Here is a 13,556-nt window from a genome sequence, read left to right on the forward strand (position 1 = left end):
TCTTTTTCTTGATAAAGTACTTAAAATCAACCTACATTAGTCCTTAAAATGTTAGAAAGGGATGTCAGTAAGAGATGCTGAAACTACAAAAGAAGGGAGAACGTGGAATGAATAGTTGTTTGCCACAATGTATTCCATTCAATGCTCTACAATGCAGCGAAGTTAAATGATTTATAAAGTGATTCTTAAAAATTAATTTTGAATAAAACACACAGTGGCTGGCATTCCACAATATTCACTACAAGTGTTGAAGAAAACTCAGGTGGGTTGATCCAGTGTCAACAGAATATCATCCCTCTTACTATATAAAAATAAATTTGTGTTGTGATAAGCTAACCCCACAGATCTCATTTTTGTTAAACTCTCAAACCATTATCTTATTGCAATTATTACTTCAACTGCATATAACCCAGGACTTGAATCTATAACATAGCAAGTCATTTAAATTTACTTTAGTTCACCTAGTCTTCTTGGAAACAACCATGGTTATTACAAATAAAATGGTTTGTGACTAATTGTTATCAATGTAGTTTTATCATATGAATGTGCATACAGCCTCAACAACAAACTGCATCTGTACAAGATGAGAATAGCAGGAAATTATTGCAATATTTATAACTTAAACAATTTGGAACAGATTGACTTTGTTTCCTTACCTTTCCAGGCTTTAGTTTCACCCATACTTCATTCTCTGGCTTTCTGAGTTCTGTAGTAAGGGCTCTGTGTGCAATGTACCATTGGTGGACTACATCATGAGGCACTGTGCTAATAACAGCTCTATCATAATTGTTATATCTGTAGAAAGTTAGTTTAGAATAACATTCCAATTATTAGGGAACAAATTACTTGCAGACTACAAAGTTTTTTCTGGTGCAGATTTAAGAACAATAAATGCAAGAGATTGAAAACTGCAAAGAAAACTTTACCATGAGGAATAGAACAAGAGGGCGTACAATCACTTTATAAGAATTATCAATTGAAACAGACAATAAAACATTTAAAGGGTATTACATCCGAGTGAAATGACACAATCTAGGACGTTCATTCATTTGGGATTACTACACAAGATAAGCATCAATCTTACTTTGCAAATGATAGCTAATTTCCATGCTGTAATTTCTCCAGAACTTAAAAGTTTAGCTCAATCCAGTACAGCACTAAGATACACAACCAAAAATATTTCATGTTCCATGAATCTTCCATTTAACCAATCAAGGGCACTGAAAACTATTCAAATAGGATACAAGCATGAATCACAAAGTTAGCATTCAGTTATCACTGATGAGATAGTCATGAGCTGCTTTCATACACTGCTGCGGTTTGTATGAAGGTATTCAGTACCACCAAAGTTGAGATCCATTTAGGTTTTGATCCAGTAAACATGAAGGAATCATGACTGATGCAGAGCATGGTGTAACTTTGTATGGGGTCCTCATCCACTTCCATAGAAGACCATGGGTTTGGGCAAGATTTGGGTGTCATAAAGTCATGATAGGTTGGAGTATGCTCACGAGATGGTGTAAACCCCAGTCATAACTGGTCTAAACTGCTACAATTGCAAATAGGGCTTCGTGGTGGAGTTGGTCATGGCAGTGGAAGGAGGAAGTGCAGGAAATGGGAACTCAAAGCTATTCTTGTTGATCCCAATTTGAAAATAAACAGGTGTCAAAATTAGTTAAAATGGTATACCTTTCAGCAAATCTGTGGCTGAAATTCATCATTTATACAACTAAAAAAAGATTTAAAAATTTGAGCAAAGCAGCTGGAAAATGTAAATTCGTGGGGAAGGAAGAGAAAAGAAACTTTAATTTGCTTTCAGTCTGAATTGAAAGCTGCTTTCAGCTCATCTTGGCTCAATCTACAGCAGTAACAAGAAGGTTAATGTGATCATATGATAAAGGAATGGTCCAAATTTACCAATCTAAAAACTCTTGAGCAGCTAACTTGCAGTTCTCCTGATGGATAGACAGTATTGATGCCTTACGGAACATCTTTGGGCAGTCTGTTTATTCTACCAGAGAAATAACAAGATCAACACATTTGGTGCTTGCTCTCACCTTATCAAATACAATTCGTTATTCCATGGATAAACATTCAGAACTGGTCCAATTCCAATCATGTGGTTGTGACATTGTCCTACATTCTCTATGTATTCATGCTTGATTGGCATTTTAGTGAGTAAATCAAAGTTATCAGGACTTTGTTTCCGTACATTTTCTGCAGCATTAAAACCGTCTTCCAACAAAGTTCTTCCACCAGTTCCATCATGCCTCAGACAATGAAACAACTGAACTCTTGTATTTAAAAAAAATAACAGAATTAGATGAAGCACATTCATTTACACTCAGTAGCAGATGACTAACTAAAGTCCCTTCAGCTTCCAGAAGAGTGTAAATTAGAACTAAGTATACTAAGCAGAAGAACAGTCTTTAATCTAATATCCTATGCATTACAGACTAAAATTAAATGCACAGTTTAAAATTTCAGAATTCAATATCATTCAATAACTACATTATATTTTAACTGAAGGTACATCTTGAGATTAAGCAAAACATTGGCAAAAATCAGAGAAGTATTTGGGTTATCCTGTCCTAATTTCACTCATCCACATCTTTCATACTCCTTAAAGGATATACATGTAACACCCTGGTTAAGAATTTTACTGCTATGCTGTAGGTATTTCATTTTACCAGTTCTGCAAGAGCAGTCTGTTCTACTTTTAGCATGTTCGGATATGAGCTAAAGATAAGGAGCCATGTTGCTCAACTTAGGAATGTTGCGTCACCCAATCAGGATGCTGGAATTGGGAGAAAGTTCTAGAGCACGCTGGGCAGAGAGGTTTTTGTGACGAACACTGATATGGATTAAGGTCTTTTTGGCAGGAGCCAGGAGAAAACATAAGGGAAGATGGCAGAGGATACCAACCCTGTTGTACAAGGTGTTTGATGCAGATGAATGGCTTCAGGGAGGAAGGACCAATACTCCCATGGGGGAAGCCTGTTTATTCGCGATGGATTTCAAGCAACATTCGGAAGGTGGTATGTGCTTTCACACAGACCATGGTTCCAGCGTAACAGTTAAAGACAACTTCAAGATGAGCTCCAACTTGTGTGCACATTTGGATTGGGTTAATTGTAATGGGCCTTTAAAATTTATTTCCTTTTCTTTTTCCTGCTGATTGTTTAATAAAGATGACATTTGTAAATATACTTTGCTATAATTGTATGCAGTGTACGATGTTATTTCTTGCTGACGGGCATTTGCATGGGGGCAGTAGTTACACAGTATTCACACAGATCGGGGTTTGGGTGGGCGAGACTTTCCAAATTCCCAGTTTTGGTGGGACCCAAGTCATGTTGACTCGATGTACGGAATCTGAGAAAGATGGCTTTCCCACCACCGAGTCCGGTGGCTGTTAGCAAGGGGCTAACGAGCCGCATCTCTAGAGACCCGGGGTAGAAAGGTCTCACTGTTTCTCACTGTTCTCCAATGCTTTGTTCAAACTATTCACTCCGACAAGTTTTAAACATTTATTCAACAATAAAGCATATCAAGTTTTTTAGCAGATTCAGTAAGCAGTGATCAGCATATCAAATGCTAGTAATATTTCCCCTCCTACCCCTTTGGAGGCCATTCAAGATCAGTAAAATTATAGAGGGGAATCATATCTGAAATGTATCTGTTGTGTATGTGGCCTGGTTACACAACAATGCTATTAATAAAAAGGCTGAAGACAGGATCTAAGTTTCATGGTTCTTTACTGGCAGAAATCCGAACTCGACACACACATACAGATCAATATGTGCCTAATAGCGCATGCAATGACGTGTTACTAAAACATAAAGTAGTCCCTTATTATACTGTAGGCTATACGGTACAGTATCCATTTATCTTGAAGGAAGAAACATACTGTGAGGATCTACTGGAATTTAATATGGAATCAAGAAACAAAATTTCACATTTTACATAGAAATAGAAAATGTTTAACAGCCAATTAGAAACTTTTTTTGTAGTCACTTCCTCTAAGCCTTGATAGTTGGATTGATAATTGAAAGACAGCATATCAGCTGCCTCCAATCTTAGAAGTGGGTGACAAAAGCATTTATAGTTTTTTTAATCAAGTAAAACACATACCCACAAGGTTCCTGGAAATAAGTTGTGTCTATATGCCGATCAAGGGCCACTTTTGTGTAAGCTGTGTCACCACGCGAGAAGTCAGAAGTAAAATCCCACATGCGGCCATAAATGGACTCCCTAGAGCGACAAAGTTACCAAAGTTACAGCTATGCTCAACATATTGGAAGGATGTTTAATATTAAAGTTCTAATGAAAACCTTTAAAATCTAAATATTTCACATTTTCAGCATTTGCACAAAAGAGCAGAACTGCTGGAATTAATCATGATACATTTATGTTTAAGACCAATGACCTACCAGATCACAGAAAACAAGACTTCCTCCTACTGCCTGCAGATGCACCTCCTCCCTGCCTCCAGTTTAGCATTTTGGTTAAGTCCACAGCCCAGAGAACAGATAATCAGAAAGATGGTCTATGATGAAGTCATAGAGAAAACATACTCAATCTTAATTGCATAATCATGACTATTAATACTATAGAAGTAATTGATTAAAACAAATGGTATTCAGAAATTACTTGGACAGCCAAGACCTGCTGCATTCAATTCAAGCTGTGTGAGAATATGACACGGTTTCAAAGTTTCCAAGACAACCATGTTACAGGAGATACTAACAAATGCTCAAATTCAAGATCCGGGGCGAGAAACATCTGGATTCATTGCGGGGCATCTGAGAAGCTTGAGAATTTCTTGTTCCAGGTAGTGCTTGATATGCAAGGAACACAGGAGGTTATTAAATCTATAACTAATATATTAGATGGTCACAGAGCATATGTACCATGATGATACAGACGCTAAGATTAGAAAGCAGACGGTGTAGGAATCCTTCAGTATAATAAAACATCAACAATCTTGGCACTGATTCATTAGAGGGCAACTGGATCTTGAAACACAAGTGAGGAAACATACATTGCACTAGAGGCTAAGTGGCTGAACTATGAAGTATAGAATTTCAAATGTGCTCTTCGGCAATCCAAATCAGAAAGATCAAGATTTACGGTGTAAAAAAAATAAGAAGGTCGCAAATAATTTCAAGGAGTTGCATGTTAAAGAGCAGCACAGTGAAAAGAAATTGATCTTTAGATTATTCCCCATGTCCGATGTCAAAGCAGATATGGAGTGAAGATGAACAGATTACCAGGTAGTCAGGGAGAAGATTCAAGGATGCGCTTCAAGGCTTCCTTTCAGATATTCAACAGAACTACCGACTCCCAGGAATCATGGCACAAAGTAGGTTCAGGGTAAAATCAGAAAACTGGAGGCCACGTACTTAGAGTATTGCTTGACAGAGTAGTCCCCACCCACCCGCACTCCCTCTCACAAGTTGCTCCATCCAACCAGCCACTACCCGGCTGCATCTTTTGAAGAGTCAGCAGTTTCAAAAATGGCCTCTTAGCATCCACAGAACCAATAAAATCAGCATGTCACTCATTCTTAATCTTGCAGGATCAAATTAGAATTTCTAATGTCAAAGCTTTGGAGCATAGGAGTAAAATAAAAAGGTAAAATAGTCCATTTCAAGCCGGATAAAATGCAGATCTTTCAATTCCTTGGGCAGTAGAACCAGGCTTTGGAATCGCCTCAGAATTCCCATCGGAAAGTTTAAATTATTTGGCAGAGAAGATTACCAGTGGATGCACAGGGGAGCTTCTTAAAAAAAAACAAATATCACTTAGAACTAGGATGATTAGAGAAACACAGGAGCCACACAAGGCGGTTTGAAATGCATAGAACATAGTAAAGGCTTGGAGATGCAAGCACAAAATCCCAGAGTGAATTATGATAGGTGCCATGACAGGAAAAACAGCAGTGGTGGCAATACTGGTTACAAAGTATACTTGCATTGCAAGGGGCGATGTAATTTAAGGACAAATACAAGTATTTGATCAGAATAAACAAAATGAGCTATTCAGAGAAACATGAAAAATAGCCTGTACTATTGTTGTGAAAGTAAAATCACGTGGAAATTACAGAAGAGTGCTGATACTCAAAAACAAACAAAACCACTGAGAGGCTAAGCCAGGAGATCACATTGCATGACATGCTTCCAAATAATGAATTTCCACATTGATAAAAGTACTTTCAATCCTTTATTACAAAGGCAGCAAAGATGAATGATCTTATAGTGATAAAAACAAAACTAAATTAGTGATATAGCTGAAATCAGCGTAACTAAGCGTTCTAATTAGTGATATCAAAATTACTGTTCTTCAGGTATTTAAACAAAGTTAGCAATCTAGTTAGTGTCCATAACACCCCAAATAATGATCAACAAAAACAAATTTCATTCCCCATGGCTTAATCCACTAGACTAAACAACCAAGGCAAAGTGAGAGTACGTAACTATACTCATTTATTTCAACCACACCCCAACCCATGTGACAGATTACCATAATAAAAGCTCCACAAAATAAATATGTGGAGAGGGGAAGCTAACTACATAGGCAACAGCTTGCTCTCCATATTGTACTGTCCTGGCTTGTGTATATAGACAGCTAGGACGCAACATCCGCGGTCGACCTGACCAACGAAGCCCTGACCTCATCTCACCCCAAACATGCACTCTTCTCCCCTCTCCAGTCAAGATAAAACGCATACTGCTTGGCTCACTACACAGTTGTGGTGACCATTACAGGAAGGATGCGGAAGTTTTGGAGAAGGTGCAGAGGATATTTTATTAGCATGCTCTCTGGAGGGCATGTCTTAGGAAGATAGGTTGTGCAAACTATGGCTTTTCTTTCTTGAGTGAAGAGGATGAGAGGTGACTGGAAAGATGTGTACAAGAAGATGACAGGCTTAAATAAGGAGATAAAGAGTTTATAGCCAGATACTTTTTCCCAGAGTGGAAATAGCTAATACAGGGGAGCATTATTTTAAAATGATTGGGGAAAAGTGTTGCTGGGGGGTGTGACGGATGTCAGAGGTAAGTTCTTTACACAGTGAATGATCGATGGGTATATGGAAACATCCTGTCAGGTTTCGTGGAAAAGATGCATTAAAGGCTTTTAAGAAACTCAGACAGGCACATGGATGATGAAAAAAATGGGAGTCTATGTGGGATGGAAGGGTTAGATTTATCTTAACTTAGAGTTGGTTATAAAGCCAGCACAACAAAGTGCCTGTACTGTGCTGTAATGTGCTATGTTCTATATTATAGAACTCTTGAATGGAGCATGTACCATAGAAATGAAGTCGTCATCTTCTTGTTTTACAGCAGTTGGCACCCAGCTTAATGGTGCGTTACCGCCACCTTCTGCTCCGGAGTGTGCAATAGACTTGCATTCCAAATTCCTTCACCCAATCATACACGCACACATACCCTAACCTACATTTTATCCTCCCATCTTTGGCCATCCTAGTACCCTATTCCTGCTGATTCATCATATCCTATAAAAAACCCCTGTACCCCTTAAGAAGCTAAAAATACCCGGACTTGTGCTCTCTCACCCATGCCCAGCAACATTTTTAATGTGAATTCCTGCACCCCCAACTCCCTTAGATTGATTATCATCATCTCTCTCTGTATCCCATACTTCCTGCAACTCAGAACTACATGTTCTACTGACTCCTCTTCCTGACATTCCTCACACAATCCTGTCTGGTGTTTCCCTATCATTTTCAATGTTTTGTTTAACGTACAGTGCCCCAGCCTCAACCTAGTCCACATAGTCTCCTCTCTTCTGTATCCACCACCTACCCTGGTACCTGCAACACTTTTTTGTATTCGATATAATTTCCCCTCCCTGTCCCATCTTTCTTGCCACATTTGGTTGATTTTTTCCCAGATTACACACTTAACCTCTGCTTTAATGATACTAATGTGCATTTCTATATTTTCTTTCTTTAATGCCCTCTGCCAACTCATCCACCCCCTCATTCCTCTTCACCCCTACGTGTGCTGGAACCCATAAAAATTTTACCTGACCTCCCTGATTTGCAATTCTTGTGACTGACTGAAGGACTTTATAAAGTACATCTTCCCAACTGTTTGAGTGAAAAGACCTTAAACTTGCTAGAACTGAGGATGAATCTGAGCATATCAACACTTCAACTTGTCTAGCTTTCTCCACCCATCACAACGCAACCAACACTGCCAGCATCTGCACTGTATACACCCCTAATTTATTAGATGTTCTTCTGCTGATTCCAATTTCTTTTGCTGGTATAGCCATCCCAAACCCTGTCACTCCTGTTTCAGGTTGCTTAGCACCATCCGTATAAATCTGAGTATAATCACTATATTTTTCCGTCACATGACAGTTAAGTGCACTTACCAAATCAGTTTTATATTTTCCTTTCCTTTTCACCTCTAACAAATGCCAGTCTATGTCAGGCCATACAAGCTTCCACGGAGCTACAATCGGATAGACTACTGAAGGACTTATCCTTCGATCAAACACTCCACATTCTTTAGCAATATCATTCCCTACCTGACTAAAGTTATCCCTCTAAAACCTCCCATTTTCCCAGCACTCCTGCAACACTCCTTTTGCAGGGTGAGGATCATTGTGCCCCTGCAAATTAGCCCAGTAGTTTGCCATCAATTGCATCCTTCTTAGTTCCAAAGGCACTAATCCCATTCCTACCTGTAGGGCTGATACTCGTGATGTTTTAAAAACCCCACCGCACACTCTCAAAGCCTGAGACTGAATCACATCCAGTTTCCTTATAAGAGACCTAGCTGCTGATCCACATGCTATATTTCCATAGTCCAACACAGATCTTACTAAAACTACATACATTCTCTTCAACGCTGAACAACTTGCTCCCCATTCCCTACCAGTCAAGCATCACATTTATTACTTTTTTACATTTCTCCTCAACTTTCCTGATATGGTCTGCCCATGTTAATCGTGAATCAAATATAATTCCCGAAAATTTAAATGATCCAACCCTTTCTAATTCAATCCCATACATCCTTAACTTCTTCCCCACCTCAGTTCTTTTCCTGGTGAAAAATACAGTTTGAGTATTTTCTACTGAAAATCTGCATCCCCAATCATAACCCCACTCCACCACTTCATCAATTGCTCCTTGTAGTTTCCTGACTATATGCTCCATGTTCCTGCCTCTTTTCCACAGGGCCCCATCATCCGCAAACAGTGACCTACCTATATCCACTGGTACCTTTGTGAAGATATCCTTGATCATAATGATGAAGAGTAAGGGGCTAATCACACTACCTTCAGGTGTGCCATTTCCAACTATGTACTGTTTTGATAATTCTTATCCAATCCGAACTTGAATTTCTCTACCAAACAAAAAATCTTTAATCCAATTAAAAACTCTCCCATCAACCCCCATCTTGTGCAGTTTAATGAACAGTCCTTCCTTCCACATCATATCATAGGCTTTTTCAATGTCAAAAATCACTGCAACTACTGACTCTTTATTTACCTGGGCCTTTCTTATGTGACAAGAATACACATAGATTATGATGTAGCTGTCCTGTGCTGGCACCAGTGGAATCAGCAGTTGGTCTGCCACCTGTCTTCAGGAGTGAGAGAGATAAGGAAAACAACGGAGCAGCATTTGGAGATGTGTAATGAAGGGACGGGAGAGAGAGCTGTCAAGAGCGGCTCCCCCTTTGAACCCTGAACTGTTTGAAGTGATGGACAGGCGATACCCCAGCAGGGGGATAAAAAGGGACAGGTTCGCTAAGGCAGCACACACACGACACCCGAGGTAACAAGACCCTGGAAGCAGTGCGTCTCTCACAAGTCGGTGGGAAGTACCGGGCCATAAACGCACAGGGTGGAAAGGCACGATCGGCGGGAACCTGGTGTGTGTCCACCCTTGCCTGGGTGCTGGGTTCACCGCAGGGAAACGATCGTATCTGGAAACGGAGGGGTCACGGTCGGTGACCTCAGATGACATCACAAAGGACTCACCCGAAAGCTGACTGCGAAGGTCTGTGTGGAAGCTGTGTTGAATATTCATTCGTTTTGCTCTCTCTCTCCTTCCCCCCACTGTCCATCGCCACGGCAGCGATTACTGCGAACTGAACTGAACTAAATTGAACTGAACTTTGCGTCACTTTGAAAAATGGTCATTTACCCCTAGACAACGATAGAGTTTGATTGATCCTGTTATCTTAACTCTGTGTACATGTATGTTTATCATTGCTGAACTGTTGCATTTATTATCCTTTTGATTAGAGTACTGTGTTGCTTGTTTCTTTAATAAAACTTTCTTAGTTCTAGTAATCCAGACTCCAACTGAGTGATCCATTTCTGCTGGTTTGGCAACCCAGTTATGGGGTACGTAACATAAGTGGGGGCTCGTCCAGGATTTTGAACGCTAAATTTGGGACGGAGTAAATTGATTGGGTCAAAATTCCCGAAAGAAAGAAAAGACAAACAGCAGAAATGGAGGCTGAGGAAATTATAAAGGCTCCGACCTTGGAGGCATTAGAGGATGCCAGGAAATTGGAATTGGTAGCTGTGGCCAAACGGTTGAATCTTGCTAAGGGGAAGTCGACAATGAGGAGAGAGGAGATACACAGAGCTATCGTAGAGCACTAGGTATCTAGAGGTGTGTTTCCCCAAGGCAAGCTGGGGGTGGTGTCTATTGAAAAACCTGCTGGAGACGCGGTACAGGTGCAGCTTGAAAAACTGAGACTCGAGCACGAGTTCCGGGTAAGGCAGTTGGAGCGAGAAGAGAAAGAGAGGGACAGACAGTTGGAGCGAGAAGAGAAGGAGAGAGAGTTAGAAAGGCAGGAGAAAGAGAGAGAGAGACAGCTGGAGTGAGAGGAGAAACAGAGGGAAAGGGAATTCGAGCTGGAGAAGTTAAGGATAAGGGCAGAGCAGGGGCCCATGCCGAACCAAGGTGGAGGGTTCCGGGCGACCCAGGAGGTTAGGCTGGTTTCCCCATTTGACGATACCGACGTGGATTGGTACTTTCTCCATTTTGAAAAAGTTGCTACAAGTCAGGACTGGCCGAGGGATAAGTGGGCTGTTTTGCTTCAGAGTGTACTGAAAGGGAAAGCCCAACAAGCTTACTCAGCTTTGTCTGCGGAAGATGCCCAGAGGTATGAGGTGGTGAAAGAGGCCATCCTCAGGATTTATGAGTTGGTCCCGGAGGCATACCAGCAGAGGTTTCAGAATGCAAGGAAGCAGTGGGACCGCACGTATTTAGAGTTTGCCCGTGAGATGCAGACATATTGTGAGCGTTGGTGCGCCTCGAAGGGGGTAGAGGGGGATTATGACAGACTGCTACAGCTGATCCTGATTGAGCAGTTTAAATGTTGTGTCCCTGAGGATATCAGACCCTACCTAGATGAGAAAGAGGCAGCCACGTTAGCCGCAACTGCTAAGTTAGCGGATGAGTATGCGTTGACGCATAAAATGAAGTTTGCCCCGAGTAAAGGCTACCAGAAGGGTGGTCAGGACGGCGGGGAGAGTCCGCCGGAAAAGTCAGAAAGTAAGCCGGGGACTAACGAGAAGGATAAGGTAGACCGGGAGCAGTCTGGTAGGAAGTCTCCTGGGGTCGTCTGTTATAATTGCGGGAAAGTCGGACACTTTGCGTCCAGGTGCTTTGCCGCAAAGAAGGAGACGGGAAAAGGAAAAACGGCGATTTTGACTGGCTGTCTTGAGCTGGTAAACGAACCGCTAGGACAGAACAGGTTGCCAAAGTTCAGGAAGGGCACGAGAAGTTTATCTCAGCCGGATTGGTGTCAGTGAAGGAGGGGTTAAAACCAGTTCCAGTGCAGATCTGGAGAGACACGGGAGCATGTCAGTCACTAATACTGAAGAGTGTATTAGAGTTTAGCTCAGGGACCCAGACTGGGGAAGTCAAGGTCAAAGTATTGGGGAAGGGACAGAGGCAGTCCCTTTGCACCAGATACACTTACAAAGCAACCTGGTCTCTGGACTAGACACGATCGGGGTGAGGCCTGAATTACCGATGAAAGGCGTGGAAGTCTTGCTCGGTAATGACCTCGCCAGGGGAATCGTGTTCGAAGCAGTGAGATTGACAGGTCAGCCTGCCAGCATTGAGGCCCCGCCCATGGACTCACAGGTTCATCATGGGGCTGCGGTGGTAAATTTAGCTGAAACGTTTCTGCCAACCTTGTACGAGAAGAGGGTAGAAAGTGAAAAGAAAGAGTGTAGTGAGACAAGAGGTAGTAAGGGAGCTGGGACAGACGTAGCATTAGCCAGGAAAGAATTTGTGCAGACGCAGGAGCGAGACGAAGGGCTGATGGTTTTGGCAGGGACAGCTGTCTCTGACACAGACTTAACAAGGGAACGAGTAGGCTATTGTGTGGAGGGAGAAGTGCTAAGGAAGCAGGGGAGACCAAGTACCGTACGCGCAGATGAGGAATGGGGGGTGGTGCAAAAGAGTTACGGGGATGAGATTTTTAACCTGGCCCACAAGGTACCCCCCGGTGGACATTTTGCGGTGCTGGAGGAAACAGTTGGTGGAATCATGAAAGAGGTTTACCGGCTGCACCGGAGGAAGGATGTTATTGATTATGGCCGACGCGAACTAAGACGGTCACAGGCTTTTGATATGCTAACAAATCTCGTCGGTGTTAGCGCGGAAATCAATGAAGCTAGGGGCCCCCTGATAAGAGAAAAAAAACATTTTGAAAAGATGAGTATGGTATCGACCAGATGGGAGAAGGCTATTGTTTTGGCCAGCTCTGCTGATAAGGTCTCTCCCTTAATCCCTGAACAAAGCGACTCTTTAGGAGAAGTAATTAAACGACGCGCACCCGTGTGTTTGATTGTCCCGAGGCAATGCAAAGAACTGGGACGTTGGGTGGTGCCTGTTACACTAGGTCAGCCTAGCGAGCAACAACCATATATAATGAGTAATTCAGTGACTAAAGGGCTGACGAACACAGCGGTGTGTATTGGCAATTTAATACGGCTGTCTGAAGCCAGCTTGATAGTGAACCTTGAAAAAAATGAGTTCGGCCACACAAAGGTCACTTATCTGGGAATTGTGGTGACACAGGGGCAGATGGCAGTGATGCAAGCTACAGTGCAGGCTATCGCTGACCTCCCAACCCCGACAGACAAGAGGGCCCTCAGAAGGCTCTTGGAGATGGTGGGGTACTGTAGGAAGTTTTGCAATAACTCTGTGGTCACTACCCCTCCCCCTCCTACTAAGCCCTTGCGAGAGAAAACTAAGTCAGAATGGGACGACCCTTGTTATTGTGGTCCGGGACAAAACCAGATGAGAGGTTACATTGATCGCAATTCATCAGTGTTTTTGGCCACTATGAAGTTTGCTAAGTTGGAGCCTGGTCTAAGGGATTATTAATAACCCATATAAAAGGAACAGAAAATGTGATGGCTGACTGTCTGTCAGGTGTTGACAACTTCAAACTCGCTGTATTAGCCAAATAGCTGATAAAGATGTATATTTGTGTGTATCAAATAATGTATTCATGTTTGTAATCTTTACCCCCAGT

At 41.8% G+C, this 13,556-nt stretch overlaps 1 protein-coding gene across 1 annotated transcript in view; it reads right to left on the reverse strand.

The window, feature by feature from the left end:
• tmlhe (trimethyllysine hydroxylase, epsilon) overlaps positions 1–13,556 on the reverse strand; it is a 51,453-nt gene that overhangs the window by 14,470 nt on the left and 23,427 nt on the right. The window contains 3 exon segments of the mRNA XM_063059811.1: positions 657–795; positions 2,058–2,294; positions 4,135–4,254. Of these exon segments, the coding sequence (XP_062915881.1) occupies positions 657–795; positions 2,058–2,294; positions 4,135–4,254 (496 nt within the window).

Source organism: Mobula hypostoma, chromosome 10 (assembly GCF_963921235.1).
Source record: "Mobula hypostoma chromosome 10, sMobHyp1.1, whole genome shotgun sequence".
In the NCBI taxonomy this organism is placed as follows: Eukaryota; Metazoa; Chordata; class Chondrichthyes; order Myliobatiformes; family Myliobatidae; genus Mobula; species Mobula hypostoma.